We start from the raw sequence: 22,588 nt of genomic DNA, 5'->3' as shown, positions 1-22,588 counted from the left end.
CCTAAGCCTTAGGAGTACCCTAATTAAGGTAATAACAATCTACCTACCTATATAGTTTAAGTTTAAAAAATTTGGCTCTCAAAAGAAATTTCAATCGTTGTACTGTTGATATTTGGCTCTGTTGACTAATGAGTTTGCCGACCACTGGCCTAGGCGATTCCTACACACATTTAAAATGAGCTGAACACACACTGGTCTGAGGCAATGGCTTTCAACCTTGACCACACAGTAGAATTACCAAGGGGTCTTCAAAAACTGTGAAGCCCAGGTGGCACTCCAGGGGGTCTCTGGGGTTGGGACCAGGCCTCGGATAAAAGCTCTCCAGTGTAAACAGTGTCATAAATGGAGCCACTTTAAAATGCCAGAGCTGCCATCAAAGAGGAACTGCCTTATACCTCAGACCTTGGAATGTTAAAAACGGGGCACAATAACCTTGGGGTGGGACCTAAGCGACCTTGTGCCTTGCAGAAGGACATTTGCAATGATGATAAGACGGCAGTTATGACGACTAGATGATCAGTGGCCCGGAAATTAAAAACATTGTTTAGAATTAACATCGCCGTGCTCTATTATCTGCGCCAACAGAAATGTCTTCGTTCTACTGATGCAATTTCCCCCTTCCCTTTCTCATAAATGCCCATTGCCTTTGCCCTTTTTTAAAAAAATTATGTTTATTGATTTCAGAGAGGAAGGGAGAGGGAGAGTGATGAGAGAGAATCATTGATTGGCGGCCTCCTGCATGATTGGGGATCAAGCCTGCAACCCAGGCATGTGCCCTGACAGGGATTCGAACTGTGACCTCCTGGTTCATAGGTCGACGCTCAACCACTGAGCCACCATGGCCAGGTACCATTTTAAGAGAGTGGAAGGGCGGGGGAAAGACACAGAGAGAAACATCGGCTCTCTCTGCTTCCTGTCGCTGCGTTGGCAAGGTGGGGGAGCCGAGCTAGCTCGAATAAAGACTCTTATGCTTTTGCATCGGACTGGCTGGCTCCCTGATGTGGTTTCTTGGGGATCCTGAAACCTGGGCATAACATTTGGGGGCTCGTCCAGGATCCCCAAGACCATTGAGGGACCCCCCCAATCTGTAGAGTCTGACTGGCCGCGGTAAGTGTCTGTGTGTTGTGTATTCTGTTCTGTGTGATATATGTTATCTCTAAGGGACTTTTCCTGTATCTGGAGGAATGGCTTCTAGATGGTACTCACTGTCAAAACTCGGACTGGCTAAGGGTTTGAATCTGGCCTATCTTTTTAAAAAGGTAGAAGAGAAGCATTCCTAGGCAGTTTTCTACTGCCTCTGTTCAGGGACTTGTTCTGTATCTGTTCTGTGTGAGCTCACTTCTGAAATCTGTAATCGCCCGCAATGATCTAAGTGGACGCACAGGGGGATCAAGGGCAGGAGGAGTCGGGGGACGCCTCGACCCTCCATCTGGAGGGGTGTAGTTTTGCTTCCGCGGAGTCGGAAGGTCTGTAGGAAACCCCTCAATCTGAGAATCTGAGACGAGGCGGGTCGCTCCCGCCGGTTTGGCGTAAGGCCATCGTCTAGTTGCTTCCATGGAGTTGGAAGGCTGTTCTTTGGGGCCCTCTGTTTGTCTGTGTCTGTGTTTTTCTGTTTTCTGTGGACTTACTGGACGGATGTTATGGGACGGACTCAGACTGCTCCTTTGGGTATTGTGATTGATCATTTCAAGGAGACTGGGGGAGGCTGTAGAGCTCCCTCAGGAGTTGGGAAGTTGTTATTGTTTAAACTCTGAGTGAATGTCTGGTGAAAGTGTGTGAGTGTGGAGGGAGGGGGCCTGCCCTCTCCCCTCCTTTGTGTGGCTCCACAACTTCGGTCAGGTGGGCATCTGAGTGAGGATCTGTGAAAACAGGTCACCCCCTCCCCAAGTAAATGCGTCTGGGATTTCTGTGCATGTGTAGAGAGAAAAGCTGGCTTAAAACTAATGCGCACACTGTCCGATTTTGGATAGAGTTTTGAGCTAGAGTCTCTTTGCAGATGTGCAGGATGGAGCCCAAGACTGATCATTTACCCAAAGAAAAAAACGGATGCTAGCTAGATTCTAGACTGATTGAGAAATGCTGAATATTTTGACTTGCCAGCTAAAAGTTTAAGGTTCGGATTGAATTGGGAAAAATTGTGTTATTGTGGTAACTAAATGCCTTTGCTTATCGGTACAGCCACCATTTTGGGCTGCATGACTTGGCAGCTGCCATGTTGGCCGCATGGTTTGCCGCTCCCCTGGGGGGCGCCATCTTGAAACAGCAAAGGCCCCTCCCTCTGATTTAGTCAGGGGTGGAGCTTTAAGGCGGAGTTTTATGGGGCAGAAGTAAGCTTGCCTCTCAGATTTATTTTTAAGCTAATCTCTTAAATCTAGAAAACCCTGCTTTCCTTAAACTAAGGACAATCAAAGGTTATGTCAAAGTCTTTAAAAGGGACTGATAGCAGTAATCCAATTTCTAAAAGTCAGATAGAGACTGTGGTTTCATGCTGATATTCAAGGGCATATTTTTCCTTTGCCTGGGAGGGACAGTGCAGCTGTCCCAGGGTCGGGAGGGCTCCAGCTAACTTGCAACTCAGTGTTTGGGAGACCCAGGATATGCCTAAGTTTAACATAGGTTACCCAAGGACTCTAGATAATGTGTTTACCCACAGCTGTGGTTTGGATTGCATGCTGTCTCTGCTTCTGTAAATTGATCTGTCCTTATTGCTTAAATATGTATCCTTGTTGTTAAATTTGAATGTATTGTTAATCTGAGGAATGTTAATTATTTACATATCACCTAAAAATTAAGGCTAAAAGTTTTAACTAACTGAAAAGTATGGCTTTGGTGTGATGGGAGGAAAGAAATTTTGAATGGATGGTAGGCCAGTAAGCTGGAACTGGTCACTGGTGGTGGATTGTGAGAAGGGCTGGACACTGCCTAACTTCTCCTTCCTTGGTACCCCTGAAACATCAGAGGGTACTTTTGGCCTTGGTTTTCTTGGTTTCTGGTTTTGGATTTGTTTGTTTGTTTGTGATGAAAACCGTTTCTATCTGAATGAGACATAGGTCAAGAATCCTGTCCTGGAATGTGGGAAAGGGAAGACCCCCACATCTGTTCCTGTCAGGCCCCCATCAGGGGACTTGGGCGATGTTCCTGTTATCAGCTCAAGAGCCCAAGACTGTAAAAATACTTGTTCACTGAAAAGGTGTAAGTGTAAATGTTTATTTGATGTTTGTAAGCATCTCTGTTTGTTTGCTGGGAACTTTGATTTGCTATGTGATATTCTGTGCTGGGTTGGGATTTTGGAATTCTGGGGTAAATTTAAAAGGTATCTGTGGCTTTTCTAGTCTGATTGGGACATTTAAGGATGGGGCTCACAGTTCCTCAGGACAGAGATTTCATGGGCCCTTCCCCCTGCCTGTGAAAGGAAGGCAACGGGCTCTAGAATCTGTACGAGACCAGCCTAACCCCAACTCCTCCTCATCAGCACAGACCAGGAGATTGGGTCTACAGCAGGAGGCACCGCCAGGAGACCCTCGAGCCACGTTGGAAGGGTCGCTACACTGTGGTGCTGACGACCCCCACCACTCTCAAGGTAGACGGCGTAGCGACCTGGGTCCATCTGTGATCCGGGAAGACTTCGTCACCAAATGGAGCGTCGATCGAGATCAACACAACCCACTCAAGCTCAAGCCACGGCATGCTCGACCTGCCTGATGCTGGTAACATTGCTCGCGATCACTCCTGCTACTGGGAGCCCCCACAATACTGTGTAATAGACTGAGATGATGCCTGTATCTTCATGGACATGACTCCAAAGAGACAAGGATAATTCATAGGAAGGTCAAGAATAGACTTTAGTAGGATTTGGCTGCCTGAAGCGGCCATGATGCCAATATTATGTTTCATTGTATTGATATGTTATATTGACCTTTGATTCTCTTGCAGGTTTGAATGTATGTTGGCTGTCCTGGAAGGGGACTGTGTGGGGTGAACCCCAAGAGTAGAGGGTGTCTGGCTGCCAAGAGGGCAGGTGCCCAACTGGGCAGGGAAGGGTGCCCATCAGGTTTTGGTCTCTGTTGAGAGATAGTTGATAGTTGGCAGCCTGTGTACTGCTTGCAGGCCTTTGTGACGATGCCCATGTCAGGGGTAGTAAGCTGGAAAAGGCCTGCTTAGAATAGAAGGTCTAAGGCATGGTTATGCATAGAAAGAAAGTTTAATGCCAACAATTAAAAGGAATTGGCAAGGAAAGTCAGAAAATCTTAGAGTAGATCAGTATGTCTTTCTTCTTATGTAATTCCTCCGAAATTTGGCAATGCTAACATCAGGACATTTCTTTGCATAGATTCAATAAGACCGGTTCCTAATAGTGGTTTTATTAACGGAAAACTTTGACTGGAGTATCATGTTTTAAAGAGCCCTGTCTGAGCTCTAAAGACTTGAAGCCAGTAAGAATGCCATGAAGAAAGCCTGGTATCCTGCTTGGAAGCCCTGAAGATGGCTGGCGCTGGAGTGTCAGGCCGATGCCCTACCATCACTGGCGGTTGGTAAGAGTAGAAGGGGAGCAATAAAGATGCTTCTGCATCCCTGTGGAACCCCCACACACTCTGGGCCGCAACAAGTAGGAGGGCTACTGAGATGGGCCTTAAAGCCTGGAGCGTGGGTTCAGGTGGAGTTGCTACAGGTGAGGGATTCACCTAACTCAGCAGATGCTGCAGGCGGGCCTGATGGCAGCTGGGTGGCATGGCTTCCTGGCCCTACGGGGCACATTAAGATTCAACCATGAGATTCCAGCAAAGGTAATCAGTTACCATTCTTGTTGTGTTTATGCAAACATAATCTTAATTTGGCTTTTTGATAGCCATGGAGGAATTTGAAGAAGAAAAATCCTATTTCAATAGAAGTTGTTAAAGCTAAAATGGTTTCTTTCCCTTCCACCAGACCATTTGTTAAGATATGCCCAGTACGGGCCTCTAGCAACGGTGGAATAGAAATGCAGTCCGTCTCATGATTGAGCCGGAAGTTCCAAGACAAAGGGGGGAATGAAAGGGCGAGGGCTAGGCCCTCCACCTTGCCCCAGGGTAAGGGCTATGCCCTCCATCTTGCCCCAGGGTAAGTGCTCCATCTTACCTTGGCCACGTGTTTGGCAAGGAGCTTCTTCCCAGAAGTCTAAGCCTCTGCTAGCCACACCCAGGAACAAGACACCGACTTGTGCCTGGCCAATCAGCAGAGCACAGTCCTTTCTCCTCCCCTTCCTCCAACTCCCCCTATATAACCAGTCTCCATACAGAGTTATCTCTCTCTCTGCTTCCTGTCACTGTGTCGGCAAGGTGGGGGAGCCGAGCTAGCTCGAATAAAGACTCTTATGCTTTTGCATCGGAAAAAAAAAAAAAAAGAAACATCGATGAGAGAGAAACATCGATGTGAGAGACACATCAATTCCCGCAAGCTCCCTTGGCCAGAGCTGAACCTGTGAGCCTTCAGGATGCACCGAGGAAAACCGTCTAGGGCTTATCTCCATTTATAGATGAAGAGACAGAGAAGGCATGACTTACCCAAGGCCACACAGGCAGGGACAGAATTGGATTTGAACCGAGTCATCTGAATGTTTAACAACTAAGCTTGCCCCGGCCCGGCAGCTCGGTCGGTTAGTGTTGTCTTGAGAGGCCAAGGTTTTGAGTTTGATCCCTGGTTAGGGCACATACAAAGAGCAAACAATGAATGCATAAATCAGTGGAACAACAAGCAGTGTTTCTCCCTTCCCCCCCCCTCTCTCGCTCTCTCTAAAAATCAATTAATAGCAAGATGGCGGCGTAGGTAAACACCGAAGACCGCTGCCGCAAACAACCATTTCAAAAATACAACTAAAAGACTGAACGGACATCACCCAGAACCACAGGAAGGCTGGCTGAAGAGAGACTCTACAACTAGAAGGAAAGAGAACAGCAAATCGAGGCTCAGAGGCGGCGCAGTGTGGAAAATACAAAGGTACCGAGGTGCGCGCGCAAAGCGGGCTGGTGGCTGAGGGCGTGGTTGTCGTTTTCTGTCGGGAGTGAGTCTCAGACTCTGGGCTCCAGATCCGGGCGAGTCTCTAGGGACCCAGACTCAAACGGGAGAAGCGGGATTATCCGGCATCAGTTGGAACCTGAGGGCAGCTTTCTCTCCGAGGTTTGCAGCGGCTGCCGGGGTTCTGAGAAGCAGAGCCTCTGGGAACGGGACTGAGCGTGGCCATAACTGCTCCCTCCGCCCGCCCTGTGGATCCCGCCCCGCCCAAACCCTGCGCACAGCCATTTGCCGATCGCCTCAGGCAAAGGCTGGATTAGCGCCTCCCCAGAAGGCAGACGTTTTCCATACAGCTGATTCCTATAGCCAGTCGGCCTGGTGGTCAAATCCCTCTAGTGTTAACTACAACAATTAAGGCTTGGCTAGAACAAGACTGCGCACAGAGACCACAAGGGGGTGCACCAAGAAAGCATAAAAGATGCGGAGACAAAAAAAACATGACAGAAATGGAGGATATGGAGCTAAGAATCGCAATTTTGAGGGCTTGCCATAAATTTGTGCAGAGCCTCACGAAAACTAATGAGACCCTCGATGCTACGATAAAGAAATTAGAAAGTAAGCATACACGGACTGAAATAAAGAATATTATACCCAATAGCAGACCAGAGGAGCACAATAATCAAACCAAAGATTCGACAAAAAACACCCAATTGGAAAAGCAAAATGAAAAAAGAATCCGAAAGTGTGAAGATAGTGTAAGGAGCCTCTGGGACAGCTTTAAGCGGTCTAATATCAGAATTATTGGAGTGCCAGAAGATGAGAGACAGCAAGATATTGAAAACCTATTTCAAGAAATAATGGCAGAAAACTTCCCCCATCTGGAGAAAGAAATGGACTTACAGGTCCAAGAAGCGCAGAGAACCCCAAACAAAAGGAATCCAAAGAGGACCACACCAAGACACATCATCATTAAAATGCCAAGAGCAAAAGACAAAGAGAAAATCTTAAAAGCAGCAAGAGAAAGAGGCTCAATTACCTACAAGGGAATACCCATACGACTGTCAGCTGATTTCTCAACAGAAACTTTGCAGGCCAGAAGGGAATGGCAAGAAATATTCAAAGTGCTGAATACCAAGAACCTACAACCAAGATTACTTTATCCAGCAAAGCTATCATTCAGAATTGAAGGTCAGATAAAGAGCTTCACAGATAAGGAAAAGCTAAAGGAGTTCATCACCGCCAAACCAGTATTATATGAAATGCTGAAAGGTATCCTTTAAGAAGAGGAAGAAGAAGAAAAAGGTAAAGATACAAATTATGAACAACAAACATGCATCTATCAACAAATGAATCTAAGAATCAAGTGAATAAATAACCTGATGTACAGAATGAACTGGTGATTATAATAGAATCAGGGACATAGAAAGGGAATAGACGGACTATTCTTGGGGGGAAAAGGGGTGTGGGAGATGCGGGAAGTGACTGGACAAAAATCATGCACCTATGGATGAACACAGTGGGTGGGGAGTGAGGGTGGAGGGTGGGGTGGGAGCTGGAAGGAGGGGAGTTATGGGGGGGAAAAAGAGGAACAAATGTAATAATCTGAACAATAAAGATTTAATTAAAAAAAATCAATTAATAAAAACATAAATGAAATAAAACTACTAGGCAGACCCCAGTGGTCTTCAAACTGTGTTCCTTGGAGACCCAGTTCCTCAGAGGCAGCGGAGGAGCTGGTGCGGGGGGTGGGGGTGGGAGGGTGGTGGTGGCTGCGGCTGGGAGGCCGGTGGGTGGGCTGTGTCCGGGCAGCCCGCCATCATCTCTTTTATATTGGGTTTGACAAAGACTTGCTGGGGAGACTGTTTCTTCGCTGGCCAGCCCGGAGCATCGTGGGTCACGTGATGCTACCAGCCTCCCTGACAGATGTTCCCCCCTCCCCACTGGCTGCTGGTGGGGGGACCCCAGGAACTAATCCCCATGGCGGAGGGCACAGAGGGCTTAGTGCTGGGGAAATCGGGCACCACGTCTGCCAGCCCCTGGGGAGCCTGGGTGAAGCCTGCGGCTCAGAGCCCAGGAAGCCATCCTGTCCCTGGAACACTGAGACCCTGAGAGGCACTGGCCAGCCATGGCAGGGCCTGAACTGCCCTGCCCCTCCTGAGTCTTCCAGAGGGTGAGCTGGGGTTAGGTACCCGGGGCTCTGATGGAGGGGTGTGGGGGTGGGGGGTGTGTGGGTGGTGGTGGTGGTGACCAACTCTTCGGCTGGGACTGAGGAACTTGGGATGTTCAATGCTAAAGTCAGAACAGACCCGGGCAGACCAGATAGCGGGTCACCCTCGCGGCGTTTCTGAGCTGGCCTCCCCTTGCCTTTGAGGCGGGGCTTCATGAAGGGGAGGGCTTGCTTTGCCCTTTCTCCTCCTAGCATTTCTCTGTCCCCTTCCTCTCTTTCCAGTCCCCCGCTCCCCCCCCCACCCCACCCCCCCCCACCCCCCCACCCCCCCACCCCCGGCCCCGCCATCTCTCTCTCTCTCTGCCTTCATCCTGTGACTGAACCTCCCACTCACAGGGTCTCCTGGGCTGTGGACCTGAATCCTCAGCCAGCGGGGACCTCCCACGCCTTGGAGAGAATGAAGACCCAGGTGAGGCGTGGCCCCACGCGTTTGCTTCAAATATGAGCCTAGATCGCCCTCAGCACCGCCATCGTCATCACCCACATTCCTCGGGCGCGCACCCCTGGCCAGGAAGCTCTGAGTGCTTTGCGTGTATGAGCTCATCGAGTTCTCAAAACCAGAAACGGCTCCTCTTCCTTTTCACATCTCCAGGCCTCTGATCGGAGTGCCCTCAACTCATCCCCAACTCCCTGCTCAGGGGAGCTTTCCTTCTCGTCCCCAAGGCTGAGCCCACGGGCACCTTGGAGCCCCCAGAGCTCTGTGCCCATGATCTGTGCACATCTGTCTCCCAGGGAAATTATCATTACAACACTAGCTACCCCGGTGAGCGGCTTGCAGCATCGTCTCCTTTACTCTTACCTAGATTCCGTGGGGTGTGGGACAAAGGCCATTCCCATTACACCGACGAGAAAACTGCGTCTCAAAGAGGTGAAGTCATTTGTCCAAAGGTAGTAAGGGCGGAACCCGAATCATGGCGTCTTCGCCTGGGCCCAGAGCCCTGTGTCTGGCCGCTCCACGTCCTGCTGGCTCCACAGGGGTCAGATGCTGGCCAAAGGCACTGAGCCTCAGGAGGCAGCACTGCGCCCAGCACACAGCTTGCCCTTGGGGATTGTTTCTGAATGTTTGACTGGACAGGAAGGGCTGCCCAGAGTGGGCAGTGGGAAGGAGGAGGTGAGGGTCCGTGGGCTGAACACCACCTGGGAAGGAGCTGGGGTTGCTGTGTTATGGGTCGGGGCTGGGAGAGCCTTGGCTGTTCCTGAGCTCCCCCCCCCACCCCCCCCACCCCCCCACAGCGAAGGGTGAGGGGAGAGATTCCTAGCGGCTGTTGCAAGTCCAAATGTGAGCAGCAGGTGAGCAGCTTAGAGGTTAGATACTGGCTGCACCTTTGGGTCTATGGGAATAAATCCTGAGATAGGAGACAGATGTGAGATGCGGCTGGACCCCAGAGGAGGGCTGCAAGTTGGGGGTGCAGAGGGTGGGGTGGTGCACAGTGCAGAGCGACACTCCCAGCTCCATCCTCTGCTGCTCACGACCTCAGCAAATCATGTAAAGTCTGCACTTCATTCTTCACCTGAACACATGGCGCTGTGGGTGCCTGTCAAGGGGATTGGCAGCCTCCCGCCTGGGGCACCCTCACTGGCCCTGCCCCGCCCCCCCGCCCCCCACTCCCTTCCCCCCCATGGCCCTTGGCTCATGCTCAAAGGGGAGCACTTTCAAACTTCCCTCCCACAGAAACCTGCGACACCCAGTCAGAGACATCCTACCTGGGATCTTTAAGGGCTTTATTTTAAAAAACACTGAGGTAGAGTTTACATGCACTAAAATCCACTTTTTTTTTTTTGGTGTGCAGCTCTCTGAATTTTGACAAATACATGCAGTCCTATAACCACCACTTTATCAAGATATAGAATGAGCTCCATCACTTCCCAAATGCCTTTCTGCCCCTTTGTGGTCCCCATCCCTACCCCAGGCAGCCACTGAGCTGTCTCTGTCCCCATAGTTTTGCCTTTCTCAGGATGTTGTGAAAGTGGGGTGATCTCATCTGTAGCCTTTTGAGTCTGGCTTATTCCACTTAGCACACTGCATCTGGGCTTCATCCACATCATCGCGTTCATCAGCAGTGCGTTCCCGCACTTAGCTGAGTAGCATCCGCTGCATGGATGCACCGCAGTTTTGTCTGTTCATTCACCAGCTGAAAGACACTTAGGCTGTCTCCAATCTTTGGAGATTATGAATAAAGAATGGCTTCAGTATGCACACCACATTCTAGAGCTGGGAGATACTTCTGAAATCAAATGAGATTTCTAGATGACGAGTATCCTCTTTACAAGTAGCCCAGCCCTCTCCCGAAGTTGAAGAAATGGAGGCCCCAAGAGGGGAAGGGATGCGTCCAGAATTACAACGGACTCAGGGAGTGGGGCTAAGACTTGTACTAAGCCTTTCAACTTTCAGGACCATGTAAAGTTCGAAACACATTCCCTGAGAACCTGCCAGTGCCGGGCGGAGTGCCGGGTGTTGTAGGCATAAAAGCCCTGAAGGAATGATCTTGGTGCTGGAGACACTAGCCACCTGGTCGGGGCCAGACAAGGAAGCAGGAGTAACCCGTGCAGGTTCCTGTTGCAAAGCAGTGACGAGTGTGCACAGAGAGGAGAGGACCCTTGGGGAGAGTGAGAAGGCTGCACAGCTGCCAGGGGCTTCCCCACGTTTGTCCAGTGGAAAAGGGCAGCCAGAGGGAAGGGCCGGTGCAAAGGCATGGAGGGGAGCAATGCACGCTGTGGGAGCATAAAGGTGCACAGGGGAGGAGAGGCGGGAATGGTCCACGGAGCTGACCAGGGTCAGATCAGAGAAAACCTCTCTGGTCAGACTGTTTCCTGTAGGGCAGCCCCTGGCACACAGTAAGGGAACAAGTCTTGTTATGGAAGTGAGGGGAGGATTGGCAGGGAGGGATGGACTAGAAACTCAGTGAGACTCTAAATGAAACAGCCTAGAAAACAGGGGCCAGTGTGTGCGGACGCTTGTATGTTTCAGAGACCGTATACAAGCCAGTGGGGGACAGGTTGGTGCTGAGATGACTGATTATTCACATGAAAAACAAATAAAATGAAATCCTTTCCTTACACTATAACCAAACTTATTTATTTATTTATTTATTTATTTATTTATTTGTCTAAAGTTTTACATATGTCTCCTTTTTCCCCAGTTGACCTCTCCCCCAGCCATTCCCACCCCGGGCTATATCCAAACATATTTTTGTGTGAAAGTATAGAAATCTATATTTAAGACTTCTGTGAAAAGGATTTCTTAAGCAAACACACACACACACACACACACACACACACACACACACACACAGCAAACAAAAAAGACAGTGTTGATAAATTTGACTGGCAATAACCAAAACCATTGCAAAAGCCCTCTCTTCAAGAATAACAGTTAATAGGTCTTACAATGTGTCAGACAAGATGTACTTTATATATATTAACTCATTTAATCTTTACAAATTTATGAGGCAAGGGCTATTATCATCTCTATTTTACAGGTAAGGAATCAGAAGCACAGAGAGGTTGAGTGACTTCCTTAAGGTCACACAGCCAGGAAGTGGTTAAACTGAGATTCAAAATCAGGCCATCTGGCCACAGATTCATCACTACACTATCCTGCCTCTCAACAAAAGTTACCATAAACATAATATGAAAAGACATGCTATAAGCATAAGTATCTAGAACTTACAAAGAGCTCTAAGTGAAGAAAACTGAATAGAAAAAAAAATAGGCAAAGGATAAAAACAATCCATTCACATAAAAACAAATCCTACATGAAAAGGCCTTCAACCTTATTAGTAATAGAGAAAATGCAAATTAAAGGTAGCAATGAGAATCACTGGTGGCAGAGCGTAAACTGGAACAACGCTGGAGAATGCAGGGGAGAATATGTATGGTAAAGATGGCCATACCTCACCACCCAGAAATTTCACTTCTACGCGTAGTGCTCCCACCTCGAATGTATAACATTGTCACGTTTTAAGGAAGCCTGGCCCATCTCCATGCTCTATTCCACTATGAAGTATATTCACAGCAGCATACTCTACAGAAGTTGAGATGAATAATCCAGAGCTATATGTATCAAAGTGGAAAAAAATCAAGTTGCAAGAGGATAATACAGTAGGATATCATTCATGTAAGTTTAGAAATGTGCAAAACAATACTACATGCTCTTGATGGACGCATAAACACAAAGAATAAAAGCATGCATGATGACAAACACCAAGATCAGAATGGGTGTTTCATTTGGGGGAAGGGGAGGAGATTAAATCTTGGGAGAATTCCACCTCCATTAGGTAAATCGGCTAGTAGTAGTCAAACAACTACAGTACTAGAGAGAGACTTGGATTTGCACCATAACAGGCTTGTTCCAAGTGCCTTGGAGGGGACCTGGGTGAAGGGAGTTGCAGAGGTTTCATGGAGGAGATATATCACTAAATATACAGCAGGCTCAGCAGAAGGAACAGGCTATGCAAAGGCGCAGAGGTGCAGAGGCACATGCATGGCAGAGCTGTGGAACAGTTATACTGGGAAGGACCTTGGTTTCCCAGGTGTGAAATGTATATTTATATTGGAACTTCCCTGTGGACTTCCGTGTTGATTTCCATTATGACTGGATGAACTTAAGGTATAGAAGGGGCCAGGGTAGGGTCTCTTTCTTCCCCCTGGCTGACTCCCATGGGAGCTGTGCCCTGTGTCTTCCCCATTCCAGGCTGGCTGGTGGCTCGGCCAACTGAAAGTAAAAAAGAAGTGGCTTTTCCCAGCTTCCTGCAGCTTCTTCTTTCTGCTCTCAGTGCTCATGACCGGCTGCTTCCTGTGGCAGTACTACCTCCCCAAGCTGAAGACCGGTGAGTGCAGAGACATCCTCGAGTTTCTCCCTCCCCTGTGGGTCCTTGTGGGCTCTGAGCTGCCACTCCTGACCCGAGGGTATCGTAAGGTTTAGGCTCAGAAGCTCTGGCCTCTAACTGTGCATCTTTGGGCCAGTCATATGACCTCTCCGTGCCTTGATGTCTTTGTGTGTAAAATGAGGATCCTAATGCCAACCCCAAACTTGCTGGCTTCGCACAAAGTGATTCATTCTTTCTATTAGTCTATGGGCTTCCTGGCAGTTCTGCTGCTGGTCTAATCTGAGCTCTCTCTCCAATGCAGTGGGCAAGTCAGCTGAGAGAGCTGGATCTCTCCCTCCATGTGGATTCTCCCTTTCCAGACCGCTATCCCAGGCTTGTCCAGGAGGGGGCAGTATTCCCAGGGAGCAAAGGTGCATTAAGGCCTAATTTTGGGAAGGCCCAGGATCAATGATCAATTCTACCCCATTCTTTTGGCCAAAGCAAGTCACAAAGCCAGGAGGAGCTAAAAGAATGTATGGCCACAGTGAACCTCCAGTCTAGTCTCGGTTCCGGGCAGTCTCAGGAAGGACTTGGAAAGGGTGCAGCTCCTCAAGGTGCTGGCACCCTCACCGCTCCACACCATTTTCAGAGGACAAGGGGAGGTCTGGGGGCCGCTGGGATGCTCTCCCAGACAGAGTCCTGCCCTGCCAAGGCCCACACCCTGTTCCCCGAGGTTCCAAGGAAGCCATACAGCCAGACCAAAGCAGAACGAGACATGAGTCCCTCATGCCCGGACGCATGGCTCTGGTGAGAGACTGAGTTCTCCCTGTGGTTTAGGCCTGAAGCCAAAGCGGAGCCCCAAGTCCACTTCCCCACCCAAACATATAATCTGAACTGGGGAAAGAGAGACGGACAGCACAGGGCCGGGCCTGCCCGAGGAGCTGGAACTTGTCTAAGTCTGCGGATCACACGGAGGGAGGAAGGTGGGCGCGAGGAGAGAAGGGCCGCCACTGGGAACTGTGGCCCAATTGGTATCTTGAAGGCCAAGCCGCAGGCGGAGCGTGTGGAACTGTCCCCTCTCCTCCAGGCACACTCCGCTCTTTGCTCCTTGATACCCATGGCTGGTCTCTGCACCCTGATACTCCTGGTGAGGCTATCACCAGCTGCGGAGGGGAGAGGGGGTTGGCCCCAACGTATGGCTCTGGCCTCTGCTGCCACGTTCCCATCTCTTCTAGGGTGACCTCTAGACTACTATCCTGATCGCTACTTCCTTCTCACCATGTGATATTCCCGGCAGGCTCCTTGGGACCAGAAGCGCCCTCTGTCCCTGTGAGGATGTGTCCCCAGCACCCCGAGCCTGTGCCCCTGGCACACCCTGTCCCCGTGTTGAAGGAGGCCCTGGAAAAGGTCGGTGATGACCCAGGAGGGTGTGTGCCAGGCCTGAGTGGTGAAGGGGAGGGTCGCTCTCTGCACGGGAAGTGGCACTCATTCACCATGTAATTTCTGAGCACTGCCTCTGTGCTAGACACCAGGGCCATGGCAGAAAGACGACACGGTCCTGTTCCTAGGAAGCTACTAGTCTGGGAATGAAGGAACAGTCAAGACGATAAACACTGATAACACAGGGGTGAGAGTGAGGACAGGGGAAGTTTAGGGGACTGTGGTGGGGGTACAAAGGGACTGACTTTGGGGTCAGGGAAGGCTTCTGGAGGAAGTGGTGTCTAAGCTGAGATGTGAACAATAGGAGACACCCAGCTGATGGACATGTGAATATTAAAGGAGCTTTGGGGGGGCAGGAGGGGGCGTGTGGAAGGTGTGCTCCAGGTAGAGGGAACAGCATGTGCCAAGACCCAGGGTCAGCAGAGTAAGCACAAGGCACAGACAAAGAGCTATGAGGCAATTCAGTCTGGTGGGGCCATAGGTGGAAGGGGGAGAAAGATGAGATTGGAGAGGATGACAGAGTCCGTATCACAGAGGCCACTGAAAATAATTAAAACAAAACACCCCCCACAATATAACTTTTACCACTGAGGATGGCCTAACAGTAGAGGGGGTTGTCAGCTGGCTCTAGTCTGTGCCAGTCAGACCCCACCCACTTGGGTCACTCACCTTAGGAGGCATACAGACAAATGAAACACGATCAGAGAGGTAAGAGCAGCAGTGTGGTGGGGGGACTTGAAACTGTCATCCGAGGAACAGCTGAAGGGAAGGCAGATGATTCCACGTGAGAGAAGATGCAGGCTGGTGCAGGGGCACACTCACTGTCTGCAAATACATGGAAGGCTTTTGTGAAGGAGCGGGAACAGAAGGGTGCCATGTGGCTCTCGGGGTGGGGAGCCATAGTAATTAATGGAAAAGCAACAATGAACACCATGGCTGCCTTGTAGTGAGCACTCAGTATGTGCTAACCTCTTTATCAGAACACCTTGTGAATCACTATCAATAGGGGAGGAAACAGATTTAGAGACGCAAAGCTAGGGCAGGGGTGGAAGTGATAGGTTGACAGAGCTCAACTCAGGATATGTAAACCCACTCAGCAAGGCGGATAATTAAGAACAGGGGCTGGACTTAGCATGGGATTCTAACTCTGATTCCACTAACCATCAGTCACTTGAGCAAGTCACTTTCATATCTCATAGACTCAGTTTTCTCATCTGAAAAATGGGGAGAAATTAGCACTGACTTATTATGAGGATTAAATGAGGCAATGTATGGAAATCACTTTATACTGTGCCTGGCACATTCTAAACGTCCAGTATACGTTAGCTGTTGTCATCATTACACTTCATCATTGCAAAGAATGAGGCATTTTCAATAAAAGTTCAAAAGAGAACTTAGGGGCCTTCTAGAAATAGTGAATTCTCCAACACTAGGGGGTCAGACTAGGCCTACTGGAGGTTTTCTAGGGTAGTGAGTTTCAACCTTTTTTATCTCATGGCACACATAAACTAATCACTAAAATTCTGTGGCATAACGAAAACATTTTTTTTTTTTTTTTGCCTCACAAAAAAATAGGTATAATTTTGATTCATTCATACCACATGACTATTGTTGTATTGGCTGTTGTCATTTTTTTATTTGACAATCTAAGGGAAAAGAGGTCAGCGTCCCTGACTAAAGAGTCAGATATTGCATATTTTATTTTTTGGAGATTTTGCATATTTTTAAAGTTCTTGTGGCGCACCGGCTGAAAAATCACTGTTCGAGGGCATAAGACAAGGGTTTGACTAGATCAACTGTTTTGTCCCCTCCCTCCTTTTACGTTTTGCCAAGGAAATGTTTCTTTGAACAAAAATCTCATGAGGAACCCCCCACATGTGAAACAGATTCTAGGGGAGCTGCTCTGATTGCAACCAGAGTGGGGGCCCATGGTATGAGAGCCCAAAGTCTGGAGGCTCACTGGGCTCCCCTCCAGCAACTGGGACGGGTGGGGGGGTGGGGGGGGTGGGGGTGGGATGGGGTGGGGGGAGGGAGGGCGGGGGGAGAGGGAGCAGAGAGTGAAGGGGAGCCAGGAAAAGCGACCTGTGTGCAGGGTGTGGGGTGGGCATGGGCAGGGTGTGCAGATGACAAGTGGGGTGTGTCTCTGCACCCACATTCTGAGCCTCCTGCTCTTCTCCTGCAAGGTGGAGAGGATCCTGCGCCAGTCACTATCTGCCCCAGGGCTGGCGGCCATGTCTGCAGTTGTCATCCACAATGACACCGTGCTCTGGACTGGGAACTTCGGGAAGAAGAATGGCTCGGACCCAGCTTCTGGCCCCCCCAATGAGTACACCATGTACCGGTCAGCCGGGTGACCTGCAGGGTCCTGGGGAGGGATGAGGGATGGGAGAACAGGGGGGACCTAGGAGGGAGGGGAACCAAGAGAATCATGACTGGGGTTTCCAAGCCCTTTATTAAGTCTTGACAGTTTTATAGATGAGGAGGCTGAGGTCCAGGGAGGACCAGTGAGTGCCCAGCTTCACACCACAGAGGTAACAGGTCAGGAAGGAATCGCTTCTGGAGAGCCCTTAGCCCCAAACTCCCTAACTCCAAGAGGCTCCCTTGTGTCCCATCCCTCCCTCACGTCCATGTGCCACAATGGAATCATAACCAGGCCCTGGGCTCTTGGCCCAGGTCCCTGTCAATCGGCAGCAGTGGCCCAGATGGGAGTCCCTGGGGACCTTCTGCTGCACATACCCCCTCCATGGCGCTGCCTGCAGGATCCTTCAAGCTTACAATGCAAAGTGAACACCTCTGCTCCCAGAGATACTGTGAGGCTTGGAGGAGTTCCATTCACACTGCACCTGCTCTGGGCCAAGTATGGGGACAACAATTGCTCTTTTTGTCACTTATTGAGCACTTACTACCTGCCGGGTATCTTTCCAAACACTTTACCAGCATGTTCTTGTTCAATCCTCTCTACAACCTGTGAAACGGACAAGGAAGCCGAATCTCAGAAAGTCTAGTACTTGCCCAAGACCACTTAGCCAGTGAGAGGCAGAGGTATGGCCCAACCAGGTCTGTCCACAGTGGGAAGGGCCTGGGGGAAGATACTCAGGAATGTCCGTCCATCCAGCCCAGCCCAGCCCCACGGCCTCTGGTATATTCTCAAGCATCCCAAAGCCAGTTCTATAGAGGCTGGTGGATTTCCATCTGAGACATTAAATAAAGCAGATTCAGTGCTTTGCTAGAATACTAGAAAGTTGGAGGCTGGGGTGCAGGGTAGAGATGGGTTGTGGAGCCAACAGTATGCTCTCTGCACCTTTGTCCCCCCAACATTGTCTAGGATCGCCAGCGTCTCCAAGATCTTTCCAGTCCTCATGCTGTACCGCCTGTGGGAGGAGGGTATCGTAGCCTCTCTAGATGACCCTCTGGAGCGGTATGCCAGCTCCTTCACTATTAACAACCCGCTGGGCATGGCACCAGCCCCCAAACAACAGAGCCTGATGGATGGGCTGGAGGAGGTGGGCCCAGCCCCAAGGCCTTCGCCCGTCACCCTCCGAAGGATGGCCAGCCAGCTCTCAGGTGAACGGTTTTGAACTTACCTGGCTTAGCCCCAAATAATTCAGGTGGGGGGAACTGAGGAGCAGATTCTCATCCAGTCAGGCCGAGCCCACTCTCTGCTGTTTCCTGAACTGGCCAAAGTCTCCCCATTCTCACTCCTCTCCAGCCACACGGGCTGTGCCACGCTATCCCTCAAACATTCCAAGACATTCCTGCCACAGGGCCTTTGCACTTGCTGTTCCCTCTGCCCGAGACATTCTTACGGAAAAGAATGGCTCTCTCTCTCTCACCTTCTCCAGGTCTCACCTGCTCCAGGATTACCTCTGCAAGGCCTTCGTCCGACCAAATTATTTTTCTCTGTAGCATGAATATGTATTTGCTTGTTGTCTAACCCCTCCACTAACCCCACAAGGCAGCGACTTTGTTCATTACTGAATCCCCAGTACCCAGAACAGTTGTTGGCACAAAACAGAAGCTGCAAATCCATTACTGAATGGATGGATGGAGAGAACCCAAACCCTGTGAAACTATTCGTCCAATAGTTGTCACAGCTAATAATCAGAAAAGTACAAGTGGTTAGAAAAGCCCAAAGCTGTTTGGTCACTGATCTCAAGAATTTTATGGAATCACACTGCTATAGTTGATGATAAGTACTTTTTGAGCAGTTACTATGACCAGGCACCTTGCTAAGCATTTTATTTTACCTAATCCTCACATCATCCCTATGATAGAGGAATTATTTCCCTCACATTACAGGTGTGGGGACTGGGGCTTGAGAGGTTAAGTGGCTTTCCCCCTAAAACACAAGCAGGATTAGAGTCCATGCTGGACTATTTTTGTTTTTCAGGCGATATTGTTGGAAGGTGGGGAGGGGGGCAGTGCACCCAATGACCCCCCCTCCACCCTCAGCTAGCTCAGCAGGTCTGACCACTGCTCCTCCCCAGGGCTGCCCCGAAGGCTGCGATCCACTTCGCTGCTGTGGAGGGGCAGCACCCAGGAGGCCCTGAGCCTGCTCAAGGATGATGTGCTGGTAGCGGACCCGGGAACCAGGTGAAGATGCGCCTTGATGCTCTGCCAAAGTTAGGAACCTCCTCAGGACCCCCCCCCTCCCCCCCCCCAGAGAGAGACTGTATCCTCTTGTCCTGGGTGATCAGAGCCTAAAGAGACCTCGGGGTCCCTAAATACAGCCCCTATTCCACAGCAGGAAAGACTGAGGCCCAGAGAGGGGTGTCACAGCAAGGCAGGTGCTGTTTGAACCTTGAGTTCTTTCCACTCATCAACTCAACATTTATTGAGCACTTGCTCTGTGCCCGGAATGTGCTAAACTGAGATACAGAAGCAAACAAATTTACTAGTAACCAGGTCCCTCCTCATGGAGTTTGCATTCTTGTGAGTCAGCTGTGAGCATTCTTATCAGTGGACAGATAAACAAGATAAACAGAGATTCTGTCAAGTGCCATCATGGAAATAAATGGGATGCTGATGGGAGTGGATAGCTGGGGTGGCCACTGAACAGAGAAGCCCAGCTCTGGGAGCGGGGGGCTGGACAGAGGACAGCTGGCACTCCCCGGCCTCAGAGGCACCCTTCTGGGTCTGTTGGCCTTTTTTGGAAAAAGATGCCCTGTCTGCTTCTCCGAATGCTGAACTCAGGCCCCACCTCCCTGAGGAAGAAAGGACCCAGGTGATGCTCAGGCATCTGCACGCTGGAGCCCTCCTTTCAGCTGTGCCACTAACTTGCCACGAGGCCTCGGAGGAGGCACGCAGCCTCTTGGAACCCACTTTCCGCATCTGTAGAAAAGGGAAGACGGGCCCCAGCCCGTGTAGCTCAGTTGGAGTGTTGTCCTGTACACCAAGAGGTGGCCGGTTCGATCCCCGGTCAGGGCACACACCCAGGTTGTTCAGTCCCCGTCAGGATGCATCTGGAAGGCAACCGATCGATGTTTCTCACTCACATTGATGTTTCTCTTTTTCTCACTCTCCCCCTTCTTCTCTCTCAAATCAATAAAAAAAAAAACATAAAAAATGAAGGGAGGTTGGGCTAGAGTTCAGGAATGTCTAAAGGGATTTGTGGATTTTCATCTGTCTGTGCCTTTTTGAAATTGCACCTCCTCTGGGAAAGAAGAGAGACCTCTCACTGACTACTGGTGTCTGCCATAGCTGGGGAGAAGGGAGGGGAAATCCTGCCCCCCCTTTATCATCCTTGAACCACATGATCGCTATAATTCCACCCGCCCCCCTCAACAGTCTAAGACTCTAGTTTTCTGTTTGCTAAAGTAAATCATACTAAAGTGTAAAGGACCAATAAGATTTGCTTTACCACTTGCCCAGCCCAGCTCTCCTACGTCCTGCTGTGTGACCCTGGACAAGTCCTTGCCCCTCTCTGGGCCCTCCTCTTCCCAGATGTAGAATTAGTGATCGCTGAAGTCCCTGATGGGTCTGACCATCTGGGATGCAGTGAAGCAGGTGCCTTCCCGGACCGATCCAGTCCTAGGAAACTCTGGTGGCACTTCAGACAGTCTGAGCAGGTCGGAAGGGGCTACTTCGGGCCTGGAAATGTTCATCACGAGCCGCACCCCAGTTTCCACACCTCCCGTTCCAGGTGCCATTACAGCACGCTGGCCTTCTCGCTTCTGGCGCACGTCCTGGCAGCCCACACGGCCCAGGGTGACTACCAGCGCTGGGTCTCCGAGAACGTGCTGGAGCCGCTGGGGATGGCAGACACCGGCTTCGACCTCACCCCTCCGGTGCGCGCCCGCTTGGCGGCGGGCTTCTACGGCAGCGGCCGGCCGGCCCCGCTCTACGACCTGGGCTGGTACCGCCCGTCCGGCCAGATGTACTCCACCCCCGCCGACCTGGCCAAGCTGGCCATGGCGCTCCTGGGCAGCGGGCCCCGGCGGCTCCTGCGGCCCGACGCGGCCAAGACGCTGCTGGCGCCGCTGCTGGCCTGCCCCGGCGCCTACTTCACCAACGAGACCGGCACCCCCTGGGAGTTCCACGCGCAGAGGGGCTACAGCGTGGCGCGCAAGGACGGCGACGTGGACGGCTACGCCGCCACCTTCTCCCTGGTGCCGCCGCTGCAGCTGGGCCTCGTGCTGCTGCTGGCCGGGCCACGGCCGCCCGGGCCCGACCTGGTGGCGCGGGCCTACGACGCGCTCCTGCCGACCCTGGAGCGGGCCCTGCGGGAGGCCGCGCGCCGCCCCGCCCCGCCCCGCCCCCGAGCGCGCGCCCGTTCGCCGGCTACTTCACCTGCGCCAACCGCACCTTCTACGAGGCGCGCGCCGGGCCGGCGGGCGAGCTGCGCCTGCGCCAGTTCGGGCCCCGCGCGGAGGCGCTGGTGCCGCCCGCGTTCCGGACGCTGGCGCTGCGCCACCTGCGCGGCCGCGTCTTCCGGCTGCACGTGGCCCGCGCGTTCCCGTGCGCGCTGCCGCTCGGCGACGCCTGGTTCTCCCTCGAGGCCCAGCACGGGCAGCTCGTCCGCTTCTACCCCCTGGACCGCCGCGGGCTGTCCCCGGGCTTCGACGTTCCCGGGCTCAACACGTACCGGGTGCTGCGGCTGCTGCGCAAGCCCGTCTACCAGACCCAGTGACCGGGGCTCGGGCCGGAGCCTCCCCGCCTCGCCTTCCCGCGAACCCAGGTAGTTGACGAAGCGGGGTAGGGCCCCCGCTACTCGGAGTGTGGACCCCGGACCACAGCCGGGCTGCAAACGATTCCTTATCCATGGGGGGAGGACGAGCTAAGTACAGAAACTTAGAATAAAGCATTTACATACTTTGAACAGCGCGCTGACAAAGTACTTTTGTGTCTGTTGAATGTAAGACAAAATAGGGGCTTGTGTTTTGTCTTTTAAAAAAATCCACCTGCGTTATAATTTACATAAAGGGAAATGCACACATTATCAGGGTATAGTTTGGTGATTTTTGGTAATGAGTATGTATACCCACCACCCCTATCAGGGTAGAGAACATTCCCATCGCCCCCCAAACGTCCTTCCTACTGCAGTCAGTCCTCTCCCCTGTCCCCAGCTCCAGGCAACCACTGATCTTTCTGTCCCCATAGATTAGCTTTGCCTGTTACAGAATTTCATATGAATGGGATCATACAGTGTCGTCCTTTGTGTCTGTTTCCTTTTGCTCAGCATGATGTTTGGAGGTTCGTGCATGTCTTTGTGTATATCAGTAGTTTGTTCCTTTTATTTTTTTAAAATATATTTTATTGATTTTTTACAGAGAGGAAGGGAGAGGGATAGAGATGTGGAAATATCGATGAGAGAGAAACGTCAATCAGCTGCCTCCTGCACACCCCCTACTTGGGGATGTGCCCGTAACCAAAGTACATGCCCTTGACGGGAATTGAACCTGGGACCCTTCAGTCTGCAGGCCGATGCTCTATCCACTGAGCCAAACTGGTTAGGGCTATACATATTTTTAAACATATTTAAGGCTCTGTACTATCCTGAAGTAAAGAAACCTAATCAACTTGCCCAAGTCCAAAATTTGCCTAATGTATTTTGCCATGAACTGTCCTTGAATGACCCCTTCTTTTTTCTTTTTTTCTTTAGCAGAACTTGAACTGACATTTATTG

The 22,588-nt window shown here is 51.0% G+C and overlaps 1 protein-coding gene across 1 annotated transcript; it reads left to right on the top strand.

Moving 5' to 3' along the window:
* Positions 1–12,980: 12,980 nt before the first annotated feature.
* On the top strand, positions 12,981–21,734 carry LACTBL1 (lactamase beta like 1). The gene is given in 7 exon segments (XM_070403170.1): positions 12,981–13,044; positions 14,321–14,430; positions 16,647–16,804; positions 17,789–18,027; positions 18,951–19,056; positions 20,606–21,194; positions 21,197–21,734. Coding segments are annotated over 7 exon segments (1,647 nt in total). The 5' UTR covers positions 12,981–12,995; the 3' UTR covers positions 21,593–21,734.
* The last annotated feature ends 854 nt before the right edge of the window (positions 21,735–22,588 follow it).

The sequence above is a fragment of the Myotis yumanensis genome, unplaced genomic scaffold, assembly GCF_028538775.1.
Source record: "Myotis yumanensis isolate MYYU_CA2020_CCGP unplaced genomic scaffold, mMyoYum1.0.hap1 SCAF_2, whole genome shotgun sequence".
In the NCBI taxonomy this organism is placed as follows: domain Eukaryota; kingdom Metazoa; phylum Chordata; class Mammalia; order Chiroptera; family Vespertilionidae; genus Myotis; species Myotis yumanensis.
Note: the sequence above shows the minus strand (reverse complement) of the source record. Positions and strands in the feature narration are given on the sequence as shown.